Source organism: Hyperoodon ampullatus (genome assembly GCF_949752795.1).
Source record: "Hyperoodon ampullatus genome assembly, chromosome: X".
Classification (NCBI taxonomy): domain Eukaryota; kingdom Metazoa; phylum Chordata; class Mammalia; order Artiodactyla; family Ziphiidae; genus Hyperoodon; species Hyperoodon ampullatus.
The window spans coordinates 87,653,914-87,673,268 of NC_136913.1; the positions used below are offsets into that span (position 1 = coordinate 87,653,914).

The 19,355-nt window shown below is 39.9% G+C and overlaps 1 protein-coding gene and 1 pseudogene across 4 annotated transcripts in view; both read left to right on the top strand.

Moving 5' to 3' along the window:
• Nucleotides 1-3,827: 3,827 nt before the first annotated feature.
• Nucleotides 3,828-5,458, top strand: HNRNPH2 (heterogeneous nuclear ribonucleoprotein H2). Of its 3 annotated transcripts, none has more exons than XM_079728165.1 (2): nucleotides 3,828-4,333; nucleotides 4,631-5,458. In XM_079728165.1, exons 1-2 carry the CDS (start codon nucleotides 3,936-3,938, stop codon nucleotides 5,283-5,285), a joined length of 1,053 nt encoding a protein of 350 aa, XP_079584291.1. In that variant the 5' UTR covers nucleotides 3,828-3,935; the 3' UTR covers nucleotides 5,286-5,458. The 3 variants fall into 3 exon arrangements, with proteins under 3 accessions (XP_079584291.1, XP_079584290.1, XP_079584289.1); XM_079728164.1 differs by having other exon boundaries at nucleotides 3,828-4,059; nucleotides 4,189-5,458; XM_079728163.1 differs by having other exon boundaries at nucleotides 3,828-5,458.
• Nucleotides 5,459-9,271: 3,813 nt separating this feature from the next.
• The window catches only part of LOC307069748 (sodium/potassium-transporting ATPase subunit beta-3-like), a 28,401-nt pseudogene continuing 18,317 nt past the window's right edge, over nucleotides 9,272-19,355 (top strand). The window contains exons 1-3 of the transcript in view: nucleotides 9,272-9,382; nucleotides 10,008-10,158; nucleotides 18,390-18,418. The product of the transcript in view is annotated as a sodium/potassium-transporting ATPase subunit beta-3-like (transcript). The remainder of the gene's footprint in view (nucleotides 9,383-10,007; nucleotides 10,159-18,389; nucleotides 18,419-19,355) is intronic.

Sequence of the window (19,355 nt, forward strand, 5' to 3'; positions counted from 1 at the left end):
GCAGCACAGATTTCCACGAGTCACCTGGGCTTTTAAATTTAACCTTAAGAGCTAAAAAGGCAGAGGCGGCCCGGGGAACCCGCTTTCGTCCTCATCACCAATCACCGGTGAGTTATTAAGCCCTGACCCGATTGTTTCTCCGGCAACTGGGACGGTTATCCCCAGAGGCGGACCAATGACCAGTCATAGAAGACGCGCCGCCACCAACCACTCTCTCTCTTTCTGGATATCGACCCGCCCTATTTTCGTACCAAAAGGAAGTGCGGCACTTTAATAATCTCGAGTTAGAGCTGAGCGGTGCTCACGTGACCCAGATCTCACATGACGTAGATCCTCACGTGACCAAACGCTTACGTGAGCAGAAGTAGTTCTGGTCGTCGTCTACCGTCTCGCTATAAGCCGTTTGAGGGAAGAAAGAGGAAAATTATCCGGTATCGTTAGAGGTTGGTGTGTGGGTGGGAAACGGGGACCCGGGGGTGGTGATGATGCAGACCAAAGCGGGGTCCGCGGGCCGCCTCCGCCTTTTTCGTTCCCTGCTTTCCCCTCCCCCGCACCCCCCTCCCCCCATCTCAGTGCCGGGAAGCCGCCTTTGCTGCGCCTGGTGGGGAAATGGTGGACGCTCGTGACTGTGTCTGTGTTTTTTGTATATCTATCTGTCTGGGCGGGTCTCAAAGGACCCTTAAGAGAAACCGTAAGCTGGAAAGCATTTGAAAACCACGTCCCTGGATTAGGAAAAACAGATCTTGAGTCCAGTGGCCTGAATGCTGGTCCGTCCATTCAGGCACCCTGTCTCCAGTGCCTGATTGTCTGTCTGTCTGTCTGTCTGTAGGGGGAGGCACATCTAGGCAAATGCTGCGTGCCTGACCGAGGTGCCCAGTGAATTTTTTTACTGAATTAAATATTTAAATAACGTTTATTTTTCGGCTTATAACAATCTACGTGTTCAATTTTGGACTTTGGAAAAATAATAGTATGCTATAAATTTTTTAAAATACACGTAATTCATCACTCGGAGATAACTACTCAGCGTTTTGGTCTGTAAAACGTCTGTATATAACACACACATAAATGCACAAATTCTTAACTCACAAATGGAATCCTAGTTCCTACTTCAGGCAACAGAGTCCTCGTGGCCTTCCCAGGAGACACAGTGATGAAGCAGAACCTCCCTGCCACCACAGAGGGGATGTTAAGGCCTAGAGGGCTGCAGGGACATTAAATGGGATGGGTCGTCCAAGAGATAAGGCAAGCAAAAACCAGGGCGTTAATCTGTCACTCAGACCTAAAAATGGTCTATAGGAAGACTGTTATCACTGCACGTGCAGTGTTCCAGGCACATAATAGGCAATTAGTGAATGTTGACTTGAATCCTCAGTGTAGTTTTAGGGCAGTTAGTATACTTTGTACTTTCTTTCCAAGAGGCCCAGTGTTCACAGACCATGTCGGATAAGCCATGCACATACAAAATTAGAAAATTTTATCAAATTTGCTATACTAAATCCCAGAAGAGTAAACATTTAAATTTGTTTTCTGTTATTTTTTTGCTGAAATAAAAGTGATTACTCTCTATAGAAAATTAAGAATGCACAAAAAATTGAAAAAGAAATTTGAGAAAGCTATAAAGCCACCACCTAGAGTAGCCACTATTAACATGTGACATATTCCCCATGCATGTACTTTTGTAACATTGTTTTTTTAATTCCAATTACAGTGACTTTTAAAAATTAAAACTATTTAGAAGTATATAGGGTAAAAAGTGAAATTCCACTACACTCTTCCTACCCGCCAGTGCTCATTTTCTCAGAAAACAACTTAAATGCTTCCAGAACTTCTGTGAATTTGCATACATATATATATGCCAGCTTATATTTTAAAATAAGCAAGATCATATTCTACATGTTCCTTCATTTAATATATTTTGGAAATCTTCCTAAGTCAGGGCAGATTTTTTTTAAACAGCTGCACAGCATTCTGTTTTAAGGATAAAATGTAATTCACTCAGCCATCCCCCTATTGATGGATAATTAGGTTTCTAATTTTCTGCCATTACTAACAGTGTGGCAGTGAACATTTGTGAGTATTTCTGTTGACCAGGTTCATGGAAGGAATTCTAACATGATCGAAGGATATGTGAACATATATCTTTTTCATAGTTGAGATTATAAAACAGTTATGATCTTGGGTCACTTAAGATTATAGCATAAGTAATTTCTCATGTTATTATTTTTATAATTTTTAAAGTGTGTAATATTTTATCTTTCTTACTAAAATACCTTTCAAAGAATATATAGCTCCGTAAATCTTTGTCTGAATTTCAGATCCTCTCCTTAGGGCACATAGCTGGAAGTGGGTTTACTGTATCAAAAGGCGTGATACATATTTCCAAATTGCTTTCCAGAGATACTGTATGAACTTTCACTCCTCTGGGAGTATATTAGTTTGTGAACCCTGAATATCAGTATTGACTTATCCTCCCTGCTTAACTTCACTATGTTGATGGGTGAAAAATGGCAGTTAATTCTGGTTTTAACTTGTATTTCTGATGATTGATGAGGTTTGAACATTTCCCAGACTCTTCTCCTGTATCTTCACACCTGTATTGGCGGTATATTTACTCTGTTACCAAGTCCCACAGAGTCCACTGCTTTGAATGTGTAGATCATATCTTTCCTCCCCCCTTTTTTTAAACTGCTGTTGCCTTAGGTGAATCCCTTAACATATCTCTAAGAGACAGAGTTCTAACTGCTCTTGCTAGTGTCACCCCAGTCCCCTCTGTGACTGCTACACTGTAACCATGGTGATCTTTCTGAAAGGTTCTGATTACTTCACTCTCCTGCCCTCACTTTCCTTCTTCTCTTTCCTCCCTTCACTTCCCTCTCCTCACTTTTCTCCCCTCAGTCCCCTGTTTAAAACCCTTAAAATGTCCTTAGCCTTTGTCTCAAAAGAACTCCTGGATCGATATCTACCTAGCCAGCCTTATCTCTTGCCTTGCCTCCTTCTATTTTATGCTCCATCATAATTTTAAGAATTTGTGGATCCCTGAGCCAGTTAGTCCTTTCATTTAACCATTCTACACTGATAGAATTGACCAACCAGTCCCTGCTTTATAACACCCTTTCACCCTGCACAGAATTATGTCATAGCAGGGATAATGTTTATTTGCCCTTTTTGTCTTTAGTAAAGATGTACAGTGCCTCTGTAGGACCATAAGCCCTTTCTGGGCTTTTTGAGCCTTGTATGCCAGAGCCAAGTTCTGGACCTGGCAACTGAAAAATGTAAAATGAAGGTGTGAATGCTCTATAATGTCTTTTTTCCACTTACCTCTTTGGCCTTAATATTTCGATGATTTTATTAATTTGTATGAGGTTTTTTTATATAATAAGGATAGTATTTGTTGTAGGTATCTTCTGAAGTGTATTGTTTGTCTTTTATGTTTAATCTTACTTTTGATGTAACAAAGTTTTTCATTTTTATGTAATCAGATATAACCATCTTTGTTGACGTCTTCCACTGATTTTGTTGCCATTCACTTTGTATATCTTTTCATCTTTTGTATATGTTTTCTGACTATGTGTTTATATATGATCAATGTGGAAAACTTAGAACATACAGAAATGGCCAAAAAAAACATTCTCTGAAACAGAAAGCTCCCATAATCTTACTACCCAGAAATAGCCACCATTAATGGTATCCAGCACATAATAGGTATCAAATAAATAGTTGTTGAACGAATGACTTAGAAATTTGGTGAAGTCTTTTTGTTTATACAAATGCCTTACAAAAAAGCTGTCAGCGTAATTGAGTTTTCTATCAATAGTTTGGTTTTTTCTCTTACCGTATTGTGAACATTTTTCCATGACAATTAGTCTTAATTTTTTTCAGCTACACCGAAATTACACTGAACCGAGCCTGCCAGCAAGAGCCCAACAGTCACCATGATGCTGAGCACAGAAGGCAGGGAGGGGTTCGTGGTGAAGGTCAGGGGCCTGCCCTGGTCCTGCTCAGCTGATGAAGTGATGCGCTTCTTCTCCGATTGCAAAATCCAAAATGGCACATCAGGTATTCGTTTCATCTACACCAGAGAAGGCAGACCAAGTGGTGAAGCGTTTGTCGAACTTGAGTCCGAAGATGAAGTGAAATTGGCTCTGAAGAAGGACAGAGAAACCATGGGACACAGATACGTTGAAGTGTTCAAGTCCAACAGTGTTGAAATGGATTGGGTGTTGAAGCATACAGGTCCAAATAGTCCTGATACTGCCAATGATGGCTTCGTCCGGCTTAGAGGACTCCCATTTGGCTGTAGCAAGGAAGAGATTGTTCAGTTCTTTTCTGGGTTGGAAATTGTGCCAAATGGGATGACACTGCCGGTGGACTTTCAGGGGCGGAGCACAGGGGAGGCCTTTGTGCAATTTGCTTCACAGGAGATAGCTGAAAAGGCCTTAAAGAAACACAAGGAAAGAATAGGGCACAGGTACATTGAAATCTTCAAGAGTAGCCGAGCTGAAGTGCGAACCCACTACGATCCCCCTCGAAAGCTCATGGCTATGCAGCGACCGGGTCCCTATGATAGGCCAGGGGCTGGCAGGGGGTATAATAGCATTGGCAGAGGGGCTGGGTTTGAAAGGATGAGGCGGGGTGCCTATGGTGGAGGGTATGGAGGCTATGATGACTATGGTGGCTATAATGATGGGTATGGCTTTGGGTCTGATAGATTTGGAAGAGACCTCAATTACTGTTTTTCAGGAATGTCTGATCATAGATATGGAGATGGTGGGTCCAGTTTTCAGAGCACCACAGGGCACTGTGTACACATGAGGGGATTACCTTACAGAGCCACTGAGAATGATATTTACAATTTTTTCTCACCTCTTAACCCCATGAGAGTACACATTGAAATTGGACCCGATGGCAGAGTTACTGGTGAGGCAGATGTTGAATTTGCTACTCATGAAGATGCTGTGGCAGCTATGGCAAAAGACAAAGCTAACATGCAACACAGATATGTGGAGCTCTTCTTGAATTCTACCGCAGGCACAAGTGGGGGTGCTTATGATCACAGCTACGTAGAGCTCTTTTTGAATTCTACAGCAGGGGCAAGTGGTGGTGCTTATGGTAGCCAAATGATGGGAGGGATGGGCATATCCAACCAGTCTAGTTACGGAGGTCCTGCTAGCCAGCAGCTGAGTGGTGGTTACGGAGGTGGTTATGGTGGTCAGAGCAGTATGAGTGGATATGACCAAGTTCTGCAGGAAAACTCCAGTGACTATCAATCAAACCTCGCTTAGAGAAGGAGTACTAAACAACAGCAACAAATAACAGCTGTGCATTTATGGGAGTTGACTAGAATGGGAATGATGTCAGGCATATCCAGTATGATTAGTAGATGGGAAATATCATTGATTCTGATCACTCTTGGTCAGCTAGCTTCCTTTTCTTTTTCCTCCCTCCCTTCCTCCCTCCCTCCCCCTTTCTTTCTTTCTTTCTTCCTTTCTTCCTTTTGCTTTCTCCTTTTTTTTTAAGAAAACAAACAAAAATTAAGTTCAACGGTTTCGCATTACAGGCTTGTGATTCATGCTTACTGTAAAGTGGAAGTCAAGATTGTTTTAAAACTTCAAGCTCAGTAATTTTGAACACTGAAACATTCACCTAGGATGTAATAACAAAGTTCAGTATTGACCATAACTGTTAAAACAACTTTCAGCTTTCCTCAAGTTAGTTATGTTGTAGGAGTGTACCTAAGCAGTAAGCGTATTTAGGTTAAAGCAATTTCACTTATGTTAAATGTTGCTCTTATACCACAATACATTGAAAACTTTGGATGCATGTTGAGAAACATGCTTTTCTGTAAAACTCAAATATAGGAGCTGTGTCTACGATTTAAAGTGAAAACATTTGGCATGTTTGTTAATTCTAGCTTTTTGGTTTAATATCCTATAAGGCACGTGAGTGTACACTTTTACTTTTTTTTAAAAAAAAAACGCTCTGGGACAATTTTGAGATGTAATACCAATACTTTAGGAGTTTGGTCATGTCGTTTGTATGAAATTCTGAGGCTTTGGTTTAAATCTTTCCTTGTATTGTGATTTCCATTAGATGTATTGTACTAAGTGAAACTTGTTAAATAAATCTTCCTTTTGAAAACTGGAAAAATCTTGTATAGCTTGATTTTTATTATGTTCTATCATATGAGCCATTTCTTTTATACAGTCCTGTGCTGATGAAATTTAAATTGTTTTAAATTTTTTAATTATTATAAATATACCTTAGCATCTTTATAATACATTATCGCACATATCATTAATTATTTCTAAGATATATTCCTAGAAGTGGAATTGCTTAGTTAGTCAAAGGTCCACACATTTTTAAGCCTTCTGATTTGTATTGCCAGAAAGATTATGGTACTTTGTGTTTCCACTAGGAGTGTATTTTTTAAAAACATTTTCCCCCATAGCCTGCTCAATGAAACACATTATTCTGCTTGATCTTGGCCAGTTTGTTAGTTGAAAAGTGGTATCCCGTTATTATTTTAATTTGTGTTCCTTAGATTAATATTAAGATGGAGCATTTTTCTGTTTTTTTTCTACATTTATCCTCACCACATCCACAGGACTATTGAGCTACTCTGGAGACATTGTACTTTATCAAGACAGCACACTCCAAAATCCAAAGAAGTAAAGGCAAATAAATAATCTTGTTCCTTTCATTTAACCATAAATTAGAAGATCTAAGACACCTTTATATGTTTAAAAGAAGAAGTAGGCCTATGTTACCATAGAAATAATTCAGTTTCCTCCATGAATTCATTAATAGTCTCTAAACACTATTCAAGGTTTTTCAGGGGGCATTTAATGCTTGTTTTAAACCAATGGTTCTCAGACTTTAGTGTGCACCGGAATCATCTATGGGGCTTGTTAAAACATTGATTACTGGGGCCCACTCCTAGAGTTTCTGAAATTCAGTAGTTCGGGGGTGGTGCTTGAGAATCTGCTGATCCTGCAGGTCTCAAGACCATGTTTTGTGATCCATCATAGTTCTCTAATGGCTACAGGCCTATAAACCCTGAAATGGCAACTCTAAGAAGCTGCTTCCTTCATGATCCCCGATTGCCCCTTACTTTCCTGTAACAAGTAGTTTAAGCTTTCTATGAAAGTATAAATTGCATTTGACTATTTATAATATCTTGCACCTCCCATGAGAACTTTGAAAACGTGACATCTGGGATTATCTTACACTTCTGCCCATATCATAGTGGCCATTAACACCTCTCAATGACCTTCAGGTCTGGACGCCCTCAGGTCAGTACCAGATGCACCTGAACTTCAATAGATCTTTTTGTAGATCTCGTGACTAGCCTGGAAATCCTTGGTCTGTTCAGAGCTTGAGGCCCAGAGAAACGCTCTGAGAAGGGAAGCAAATACCAAATTGGTAGTACCTGACTCCGTTTTATTCAAGGACACTTTTTATTGAAAACCATTCATGCTGAGGATACAGTGGGTGGTGATTTGAGATTCTTTGATGACTTCTAATTTCTGTCACAGCTGCCAAGAGAGCAAGATATCCATTTCAACTCATGTCATACTGAGCCAGTCATTTACCTTGCCCTCCTAAGGCCTTCAGGAGGGCTTTTGCAGAGGGTTCACAAGTAGGTGTTTTTGCCTTCCAGGCTGCTCAGTTAATTTTCCAGAACATTCTCTTAGTGTAAGCAAAGATTCTCCAGTTAGCCACTAGATGTCACCAAACCCTGGGAAAGGATTGGCTGAGCCTGGCCATCAATGGTGTTTGCTTCCTCTGTGCTGGAGAAGAAAACTCAGAGGGGCTCAGGGAAGCAGTTAAAAGAGAGAGACCCTGGAGAAGGCCGGCGGTCAGCACTAGAGGTGTGAAAAGGGATAGCAGTACCTGTGGGGACAGCAGCACAGATGCTTGTGTACACACACACACACACAAACACCTCTAACTCTCTTAAATCTAACACTAACACTACCTGGGAGAGTTTGCTGGGAGGTAAAGTGGGCAACCCACCCATACCCTGCAACCAAGTCAGGATTCATTTTAGACTGCCCCTTGGGCTACTTGGCAGAATCAGGCCGAAAGTTTGCAGTGACAACAATCATGGCCTAAGGGAGTCTCCACTGATAGCTTATGCCAGTGGGAACCGCTCCTGGACCAGCAATCAGCAGACCAGGGAACTTGTTAGAAATGCGAGTTCTCTGGCCCCATCCCAGACTGACTGAATCAGAAACTCTGGGGGTGGGTCCCAAAATCTGTGTTTTAACAAGCCCTACAGGTGATTCTGATGCTCAGAACCACTGGTTTATGTATGGATTTCCTTATTCACCCATTCATTTATTTCTACATTTATTCATCCAACCATAAAGGAGGTCAGTAAGCCAGAGACAATCCTATCTGTAAACACGGCACATCTTTTTTTTTTTTTTTTTTTTTTTTTGTGGTACGCGGGCCTCTCACTGCTGTGGCCTCTCCCGTTGCGGAGCAAAGGCTCCGGACGCGCAGGCTCAGCGGCCATGGCTCACGCGCCCAGCTGCTCCGCGGCACGTGGGATCTTCCCGGACCGGGGCACGAACCCGCATCCCCTGCATCGGCAGGCGGACTCTCAACCACTACGCCACCAGGGAAGCCCACAGCACATCTTTTGTACCTTGACAGCCCGTACCCCCCACCCCGCGAATTGATATGAAAATGCACTGCAAGTTCATTTACAAATCAAGGTCATTTTCCTTCAGTGAAAATGCCTAATCTGTCAGCAGAAATGAAGATTTCTCCAAGCTGGGCCTTGAGCACTGTTGCAAAACAGCTGCTGATGGAATGAAATTCCACTTGCTGTGCCTGATACAGGCTGGGACTGTCACAAGGGCCATTTCACAACCTGCTCCCACACTGACCAAAATTCAGTCTTGTGAATACAAAACACGCACGTCTATGGGGTCACCAGTTTAGTGTGGTGCAAGACCCCACTTGGGAGGTGAGGGGGTTAGGTTGTGCCTGGAGCCTGGTGGAAGGACTTTTTCCAAAAGTCCTTTTTCTCCCTCCCTCTCTGCCTCCCTCCCTCCTTCACACAGGGCTCGTTTCTCATGCACGCACGTCATTACTTCAGAGAGGAGGAAACTGAGTCTCAGCGAGGGTAGGAATCAACCCTGCCTTTGGGAAAGAAGCAGGATGCTGGAGAGTGGAGGAAATGACGTCTGGCCAGGGAAAGAGAAGGAAATGTCTCAGATCCTCAGGGGATGGTGGAAGGGTACCCGTGCCCTGATACATGAGGGAGGAGGGTGGCGCTGACCAGCGCTGGGTCGAGCTCTTCTATCGCTCCCCCGACCGAAGTTCCCTTTCCCCACTGCTAGCCTGCGAGTGTCGGGGAGAGGGTCAGGTAGGGGCGCCTCAGGAGGACGGAGAAAGAATTTGATAAGAATTCATTATTTCCTCTCCCCTTCCGCTTTCCAGAGACCCTCGATCCTCCCACTCTCCGCCCCCAGTATATTTCCTTTCCCAAGCAGGATGGGGAAGAAGCCTGGCAATGGCCACCCTGGGACGGGCCGTGGCTGAGGGGGCGTGGTTAGCGTGGTGACTGATGCCCGTGGCTTCCGGGAGGAAGGGGTTTTTGGAGTCCCTTCCCAGCTCGGAGAGGGGAGACAGCTACTTTGGTAAACACCCAGGGCGTGCTAAGTCTGGCCCCTGTAGGTGAAAAAAATTAATCAATAGTCAATTTAAGAAAGAAATGGAATTTTTTTTTTTTTTTTTGCGGTACGCGGGCTTCTCACTGTTGTGGCCTCTCCCGTTGCGGAGCACAGGCTCCGGACGCGCAGGCTCAGCGGCCATGGCTCACACGCCCAGCCGCTCCGCGGCATGTGGGATCTTCCCGGACCGGGGTATGAACCCGTGTCCCCTGCATCGGCAGGCGGACTCTCAACCACTGCGCCACCAGGGAAGCCCAGAAATGGAAAATTTTATTCAAGCCAACCTGAGGTTTATAACCTGGGCGACCCGTCTCTCAGAGTTTTGAGCACTGTTCCAAAGAGGTGAAGGGGGGGATTTTAGAGAAACAAAAAGTGAGAGCTGTGAGTTTCAGGTTTATTTGGGGACTAACTGAGGACTATAGCTCTGGAAACAGCTTCTCAGAGAGCTCTGAAGAACTGCTCCCAAGAGGTAAGGGGAGAGGTCAGCACGTACGATTTTGGCAGAGGGGCTGCCTGCAACCAAGCACACATCTTGGTAGAAGGTTGCAGCTAGCCCCAAGGAATGGATATCTTGGTTAATGGTTACAGTGCGTTTCTAAGTAGCACAAGATGAAAGAATTCAGGTTCATAAAACATTTCTCCTGAAAATATCTAACTATATGAAGCTCTGTTCTGCTAGTTTTCCCAGAGCACAGAGTTCCTCATTCCTGATCTCTACCCTGACCTCCTTTTAGAGTGTGTTAAAGGTCGGTGACTTCAGTGGCTAATGACTGAATCCTTGTAGAAGTGGATGGTGAGTGACCTTCTTCAGTTGGCCGTGCCCCCTTTTTGTCATAAATGTGACCAAAGTTTGGGAGGCGTTTTATGACCATTTTGTCCCACAGTGTTAGGAATGCTAATTCCCAGGTCAGGCCAGGATTTCATTGATAGGCCATTCAATGTGCTATTACTAGACTAGGCCCTTTTAACAGTAGCCAAAAGTCTCTGGACCACCTGTATTACTAGTCTGTTATGTTCCAGGAAATGATTCCCTCTTGTTGCTTCTTCCCATATCTAGAGTTACACTATTATAATCATTGATTTTATAGAACTATATTTGGTCAGATGTTTCAAGTCGCCTAGTCATCATTTTATCAGAGGCTCAGTCATACTTTGGTAATGCAAAAAACAATAATCTTGTAAAATAGGCAGAATACAAGTAATATAGCTAGTAACATTTTTCTTTTTGCCACGCCGTGCAGCTTGTGGAATTTTAGTTCCCTGACCAGGGATTGAACCTGCAACCTCAGCAGTGAAAGCATGGAGTCCTAACCACTGAACCACCAGGGAATTCCCAGCTAGTAACATTAATAGGGTTATAAATAAATACTTATGCTAAGAACTTCCATTAGGTGTGGCCCAGTATATCCCCAGGTCATCTGACCTGTTCTGTTCCATACCAATCTCTATCTTTAAGGTAATGATATATTGTCATTATTCATAAGGCACCCAGCTCAATTACCTACTGTTATTAGGCTGATTATCCTTAGTATGTTATTAGGCTGATTATCCTTAGTTATTAGACTGATTATCCTTAGTATGATTCAATTGTTCCCAACATTAGGGGGCTTTAAACTTAGATGACTGTAGCCTGATGTTAGTCATATTAATCCATCCCATAACTGAGGAAGGTTATATTCTTTGACTGAAATTTAGCTCATTGCTCTGACTGAGCTTGAGTAACTTTAAAAGAAAAGTCATATTTATGGTCATGGTCAGAGCAAGTATGACAGATTGGCCAAGTGAGGGGGTCCCAGCTAGTAATATCAATAGTGGCCCAAACAGAGCTATAACTTCTTTCTTGTAGAATAAATTTCCTAAGGGCCATCCAATTAGGGCCTTGGAGAGGAGAAATCCACCAAGGTAACCCAGAAGTACTGGATGTAGGTAATTGACCATAAACCCAAAAACTGGATTAATTTTTAAACTCTGCATAGGATTTGTGCCCATGACAGGAAAACATTGATTTACGCAAAAATCCAAGAAATTAAGAAAGTACTGTAAATAATCATTCGGCTCAGGTCCAGTACCTTGGGATAGCTTTCTGCTTCTGATGCCATCTTCTTCTCATCCTGGTATGGGTGTAGTTTCTCCTCGGTTTGAGCATTGTTTTAAGGTGATTTTGAAGTCAGCAGTCCTCTCTATAGACCAGTCCAATGCAGGAGCACTTTCTAAGTGAGAAATATGAATCCAAGAGTCAATTCCCTTCAGTTTTTCTGTGTATGAGCTAGTTAAGAGAACCTGATAAGTGTTCTTCCATCTAGGTTGGAGATAGCCCTTTAAATGATGTCTTTTCCAGTATGCATAATCTCCTAGTTGCAGGTCATGGGACATCTGATCTTCATCCAAAGATAGATTACTGTGATAAGCTTCAGAAACAAACTTAGAATGTCCTTTTAATAATTTGTCATGAGGTGGATGGACCTAGAGACTGTCATACAGAGTGAAGTAAGTCAGAAAGAGAAACACAAATACTGTATGTTAACACATATATATGGAATCTAAAAAAAAAATAAAAGAAAAAGAAAAAAATGGTCAGAAGAACCTAGGGGCAAGACGGGAATTAAGATGCAGACCTACTAGAGAATGGACTTGAGGATACGGGTAAGGGTAAGGGTAAGCTGGGACAAAGTGAGAGAGTGGCATGGACATATATGCACTACCAAACATAAAACAGATAGCTAGTGGGAAGCAGCCGCATAGCACAGGGAGATCAGCTCGGTGCTTTGTGACCACCTAGAGGGGTGGGATAGGGAGGGTGGGAGGGAGGGAGACGCAAGAGGGAAGAGATATGGGGACATATGTATATGTATAACTGATTCACTTTGTTATAAAGCAGAAACTAACACAGCATTGTAAAGCAATTATACTCCAATAAAGATGTTTAAAAAATTTAAAAAAATAATTCAATTAAGCTTTATAATAGTGTAACATTGCAACAAGGAGCCATCTAGGAAGTGAGTCTTAGGCAGTGAATACCAAACCTCAGTGCTAGAACTTAATATCCACAAAAGTATATATATTTTTTTAAGTTTTAAAAAAAATTTCAAAATTGAAGTATAATTGATTTACAATGTTGTACCAATCTCTGCTGTACAGCAAAGTGACTCAGTTATACACATATATACATTCTTTTTTTATATTCTTTTCCATTACGGTTTATCACAGGATGTTCAATATAGTTCCCTGTGCTATACATTAGGACCTGGTTGTTTATCCATTCTAAATGTAATGGTTTTCATCTACCAACCACAAACTCCCAGTCTACCTCTCTCCCTCCCCACCCCGCTTTGGCAACCACAAGTCTGTTCTCTATGTCTTTGAGTCTGTTTCTGTTTTGTAGATAGGTTCATTTGTGCCATATTTTAGATTTCACATATAAGTGATATCATATGATATTTGTCTTTCTCTTTCTGACTTACTTCACTTAGTATGATAATCTCTAGTTGCATGCATGTTGCTGCAAATGGCATTATTTCATTCCTTTTTATGGCTGAGTAGTATTCCATTGTAAATACCACATCTTCTTTATCCATTCATCTGTAGATGGACATTTAGGTTTTTTCCATGTTTTGGCTATTGTGAACAGTGCTGCTATGAACATAGGGGTGCATGTATCTTTCTGAGTTATAGTTTTGCCTGGGTATATTCCCAGTAATGGGATTGCTGGATCATATGGTAATTCTATTTTTAGTTTTCTGAGGAACTGCCATACTGTTTTCCATAGTGGCTGTACCAACTTACATTCCCACCAACAGTGTAGGAGGGTTCCCTTTTCTTCACATCCTCTCCAGCATTTGTTATCTATAGACTTTTAAATGATGGCCATTCTGACCAGTGTGAGGTGGTACCTTATTATAGTTTTGATTTGCATTTCTCTGATAATTAATTAGCGATGTTGAGCATCTTTTCATGTGCCTACTGGCCATCTGTATGTCTTCTTTGGAGAAATGTCTGTTAAGGTCTTCCACCCATTTTTCAATTGGGTTGTTTGTTTTCTTGTTGTTGAGTTGTATGAGTTGTTTGTGTATTTTGGAGATTAAGACCTTGTCTGTCGCATCATCTGAAAGTATATTCTCCCATTCTGTAGGTTGTCTTTTCGTTTGTTTTTTTTTTAATGGTTTCCTTTGCTGTGCAAAAGCTTACAAGTTTGATTAGGTCCCATTTGTTTATTTTTATTTTTATTTCTATTGCCTCAGGAGACTGACCTAAGAAACCATTGGTATGATTTATGTCAGAGAATGTTCACAAAGGTTTACTATTGAAACATAATTTTTTCCCTCTAAAATTACCCTTATTTCTACCAAATATAGCCAAATTAAGGCTAATTTGTTTGCAAAATAAGTCTGGTTTCAATAAACTTGGCCTGATTATTTACATATGTGTAATTAGTCATACAGGCTTTTAAAAAAATTGGCTTTGCTGGAACTTTTCATAACGAATCTCAGATTCAAGTGTCAAAAGGCCTCTCAAGGCCAGGAAAGCCATGGCAAGGGCTTGCCATCAGATTCTACCTGCAGTATCTATAGATTTGGATAAATTCCTCTCTTCTTGAGGTCCCCAAGATATCTTGAGATTCCTCACCTGTCAGGAGGTGGCCTTTCTTATTCACCTGGTAAGGCTGTTGGGAACCTAAGAATTTCCAGTTTCTGGAGGGATCATGTAGAGAGAAAAGATAAATGTTTCAGTTCTGCTTACAAAGGTATAATTTACCAAATTGCTGTAAGTCATAATTAGCTTAAGGAGAAAGGTTTCCTCATATCTGCAAAACACAGATTAAAACCCAGTAATATTTCAGACGAAAAAACCCCATAAAGTTATAAGCATATTCATCAGTTCATTCAGTCTTATGTAGCTAATTCTTAATCTCTTGTTAACAGTTTTATGAAGCCATCAGGGTTTCCATTAGAATTATTTAATTTCGTATCCAATTCAGTGGTATGATCTGAAATTTGTCAGAAACATATACTTGTCAAAAAGTCCTTTCTATGAATCTTTTTGCAGATGAAGCATTTTTGCAAAGGTATCAGAGTAAAACAGTAACTGTCTATGAATGACAAAAGGCACAAAGACCTGATTACCTTCAACAAAGGAGGTAAGAATATGCAATGGAGAAAAGACAGTCTCTTCAGCAAGTGATGTTGGGAAACCTGGGCAGCTGCATGTAAATCAATGAAGTTAGAACACTCCCTCACACCATACACAAAAATGAACTCAAAATGGCTTAAACACTTAAGTATAAGACATGACACCATAAAACTCCTAGAAGAGAACATAGGCAAAACATTCTCTGACGTAAATGGTAGCAGTGTTTTCTGAGGTCAGTACCCCAAGCAAAAGAAATAAAAGCAAAAATAAACAAATGGGACCTAATCAAACTTATAAGATTTTGCACAGCAAAGGAAACCATAAACAAAATGAAAAGGCAACCTACAGATTGGGAGAAAATATTTGCAAACAATGCGACTGTCAAGGGATTAATTTCCAAAATATACAACAGTTCATACAGCTCAATATCAAAAAACCAGACAACCTAACAAAAAAATGGGCAAAAGACTTAAGTAGACATTTCTCCAAAGAAGACATCCAGATGGCCAACAAGCCCATGAAAAGATGCTCAACAGCACTAATTATTAGATAAATGCAAATCACAACTACAATGAAGTATCACCTCACACCAGTTAGAATAGCCATCATCAAAAATCTACAAATGATAAATAAATGCTAGAGCAGGTGTGGAGAAAATGGAACCCTCCTACACTGTTAGTGGGAATGTAAATTGGTAGAGCTACTATGGAGAACAGTATGGCAGTTCCTTAAAAAACTAAAAATAGAGTTACCATATGATCCAGCAATCCCACTCCTGGCCAAAAACGACAAAAACTCTAATTTGAAAAGATACATGCACCCCAATGTTCATAGCAGCACTATTTACAATAGCCAAGACATGGAAGTAACATAAATGTCCATCAACAGTGAATGGATAAAGAAGATGTGGGATATATACACAGTGGAATACTACTCAGTCAAAAAAAAAAGAATGAAATAATGCCACTTGCAGCAACATGGATGGACCTAGATATTATCATACTAAGTGAAGTAAGGCAGAGAAAGACAAATATCATATGATATCACTTATATGTGGAGTCTAAAAAAAACGATACAGATGAACTCATTTACAAAACAGAAACAGCCTCACAGACATAGAAAACAAACTTATGGCTACCAAAGGGGAAAGGAGAGGCGAGGGATAAATTAGGAGTTTGGGGTTAACAGATACACACTACTATATATAAAATAGGTAAGCAACAAGATCCTGCTTTATAGCACAGGGAACTACTGATATATTCAATACCTTGTAATAACCTATAATGGCAAAGAATCTGAAAAAGAATATATATATATTGTATAAATAATATATGTAACTGAATCACTTTGCTGTACACCAGAAACTAACACAACATTGTAAAACAACTATACTTCAGTAAAAAAAAAAAAGACCTCATTACAATGCAATTGACAAAGAAACTTGGTTACTGCTGTGACATACAATATTTTAAGATAATAACTAGAGTTATGAATGATAATATTTTACCAGGACATACCAGATTTTTAGGAATTCCATATAATTTCTAGAATATCTATATCAATAACATTTACCCATACGGTATAACTTAGGAGGCTTATCACTCATTTGACAATGCTTCTTATGTAATTTAACATGCCAAATAAGCCTAATTATTTTAATATCTCTTTCTGAGATGTCTCTGGGGACCTCTGAAATATCCCAAACCTGGCTAGAGGTCAAAAGAACTTCAATTAGAATATGATCTTTGGGAATCTCAAAAAGTTATTTATTTATTTATTTATTTTATTTTATTTTTGGCTGCGTTGGGTCTTCATTGTTGCACGCGGGCTTCCTCTAGTTTCGGCAAGCAGGGGCTACTCTTCGTTGCACTGCACGGGCTTCTCACTACGGTGGCTTCTCTTGTTGCAGAGCACGGGCTCTAGGCACGTTGTCTCAGTAGTTGTGGCTCGCAGGCTCTAGAGCACAGGCTCAGTAGTTTTGCCGCACAGGCTTATTTGCTCTGCGACACATGGGATCTTCCTGGAGTAGGGCTTGAACCCATGTCCCCTGCATTGACAGGCGGATCCTTAACCACTGTGACACCAAGGAAGTCCCTCAAAAAGGTTTTAAAACATTTGGACAAATAGGGTCATCGGGCACTGTGAAATAATACTTATTCACCTAACCAAGTGACAATAAAAGATTTCAAAGGTAAATACAGAAAGTACAAGAGATTATTTAAAAGGTAAAGTAACTTACAATCTGTTGTCAAAAGCAGCTCAATATTTCAAGAAAATTTTGTTCTCTTAACAGAGAGAAAAACCAAATTTGGATTTTGCACTACCTTACTTTTAATATTAAAATTCACTTACTCAGTTAAATTTATTCTAATCCTAGTCAGTCCTGAACATAGAGACTTCCTCTCTAAAGGTTCTTTTTCCTCTTTTTTACAAACATCTTACAACTTTCTATTTCCATATTAATTTGTCCCTTATTTTCTTTCCCATTTAGGAATAACCAGCTTTAGGATAAAACTACTTTCTTTTATCTTAACAGAATGCATTTCTATTTCTTATCCTTTCTTTTTTCTTGCATATGAAAATGTTTTCCTTATTAATTTTTAGTAGTTTTAGTTACATATATTAATTAGAATGTTCAACCCTTAAAAACCTTAATTTCTATGAAAACTAAGAAGTAAGCAATTATGAACTGTCTTTTACATTAGCAATCTGTAGATTGGCAAACTTATAATCACTATTTATAATTTCTAAAAGACATGTGTTTTCTTATAGAAAATGTCTCAGTGGGGCACCAAACATATTTATTAATAGTCCTAAATATCTTTATTTTCTTTGTAAAAGGAAGCTTATGTTCAGTAATTAATGTTCCAATGTCGTATTTTATTTGGAAATGAACTCTACAGTTAATAAACTTCCATCATTTACCTTAATTTAGCAAAACTCAAGTTTCAAGTTACCAAAATCTGGAGAGACTATTTTTAACTAGATATTCCTAAAACATAATTATTCCTAAAGCGTTTACCTAAAAGCTCTTATCTCATTTATATTTAATTTACTTATAAAAATTTTCATCATACCAAGTTATTCTTCTTGCTGACAAATTTTGCAACAGATATATTATTTGACTTCCAGTAAACCTAGGTACAATAAAAGTATTATACTTAATGTCAATGAATCTAAAGAAATGTCTATATTAATGAAACCAACAAGCTTAAACTAATTTTAATATCAGATATTAATTTAATACTGAATACTTTCCAGATCACATGAACCTTAAATTCATTTAGGTTAATTTCTTTTATATTTCTGATAATTTATATAAGTTCTTAATTTCTATCAAGTCAATTAAATAGAACTCATTTACAAATTAACTTTGGTAATATCATCCACAGGTAGAGACATATCATATTTATAATATACACACATAGACATACATACAGCCAGAGATCTTACAGCTTTATTTTTAAAACTTAGTCATGAATCGAGTATTCCAATATAAACTCACTAGTTTATAAATAACAGTTATAGTAAGTTAAGTTTACTCACTTGAGTTTTTCTCCTTTTTTTTCTCAGTCTCAGGAGTTAGAGGTGGTCTTGATAAGGTAAGTGTTCCTGAGAGCCCTGCTATAACATTTATATCTCAAGGCACAGGGAGAGAAAAACAAGTTCTTCTAGGAGGACTTGTTCCCTCAGGGTCAAAATGCTGAAAAGATATTTTACCAAGTCAGCTTTCTGTAACTTAACTGCATACGCAATAAAAGAGCCTCATTTCGGCCATTTTCAGGGTGAGATTTCCATTAATTTCCAATTAAGTAAGTACTTGTAAATATAAGTTTTGTATGTATATTAGCCTGGATGGGGGGTTAGTTGGAGGCTGGCTTTTTGACACACCTTGTTTAGGAAAGACATTAGGCCAACCTCCCACATAATCACCCAGTCCAGACAACTCAGTGTCTTTCAACTGAGTAAATCCTAGCGTCTTTCAACCAGGGTCCCCAGTATCTTTTAACTGGGGGACATCGTTTTTCCCAGTGTCTTTCAACAGGACTCCCACAGTATCTTTCAACTGGGGGGGGCCAGGTACCTGTTATACACTGCCAAATAAAACTCAATTTGGATCATGAACCAATAATCAGGAGATCCAAGAACCAGGAGAGGCTTACTCAAATTTGTCTGAACTCACTGAAAAGGTGGATGGGCACAAGGGGTCCTGCTGGTACCAAGGTTCCAGATCCTTGTAGAGTTCAAGCTAAGGAGAGAAGTCTGCTCTGGGTCTCTTCATGGTTGCCAAAACTGTCAACTGAACTAAAAACACACTATGTGAAAGCTGTGAGTTTCAATTTTATTTGGGTACTTACTGAGGACTATAGCCTGGAAGACAGCCTTTCAGATAGCTCTGAGGAACTGCTCTGAAGAGATAAGAGAGGAAGTCAGCATATACGTGATTTTGGCAAAGAGGTTATGTGCAGCCAAGCACACTCTCGGTAGAAGGTTGCTACTAGTCATGAGGAACAGCTATCTTAGTTAATGGTTATCATG

Coding starts and splice junctions, on each gene's coding strand:
- HNRNPH2 (XM_079728163.1), top strand. CDS start 3,936: ATGATGCTGAGCACAGAAGGCAGGGAGGGGTTCGTGGTGAAGGTCAGG.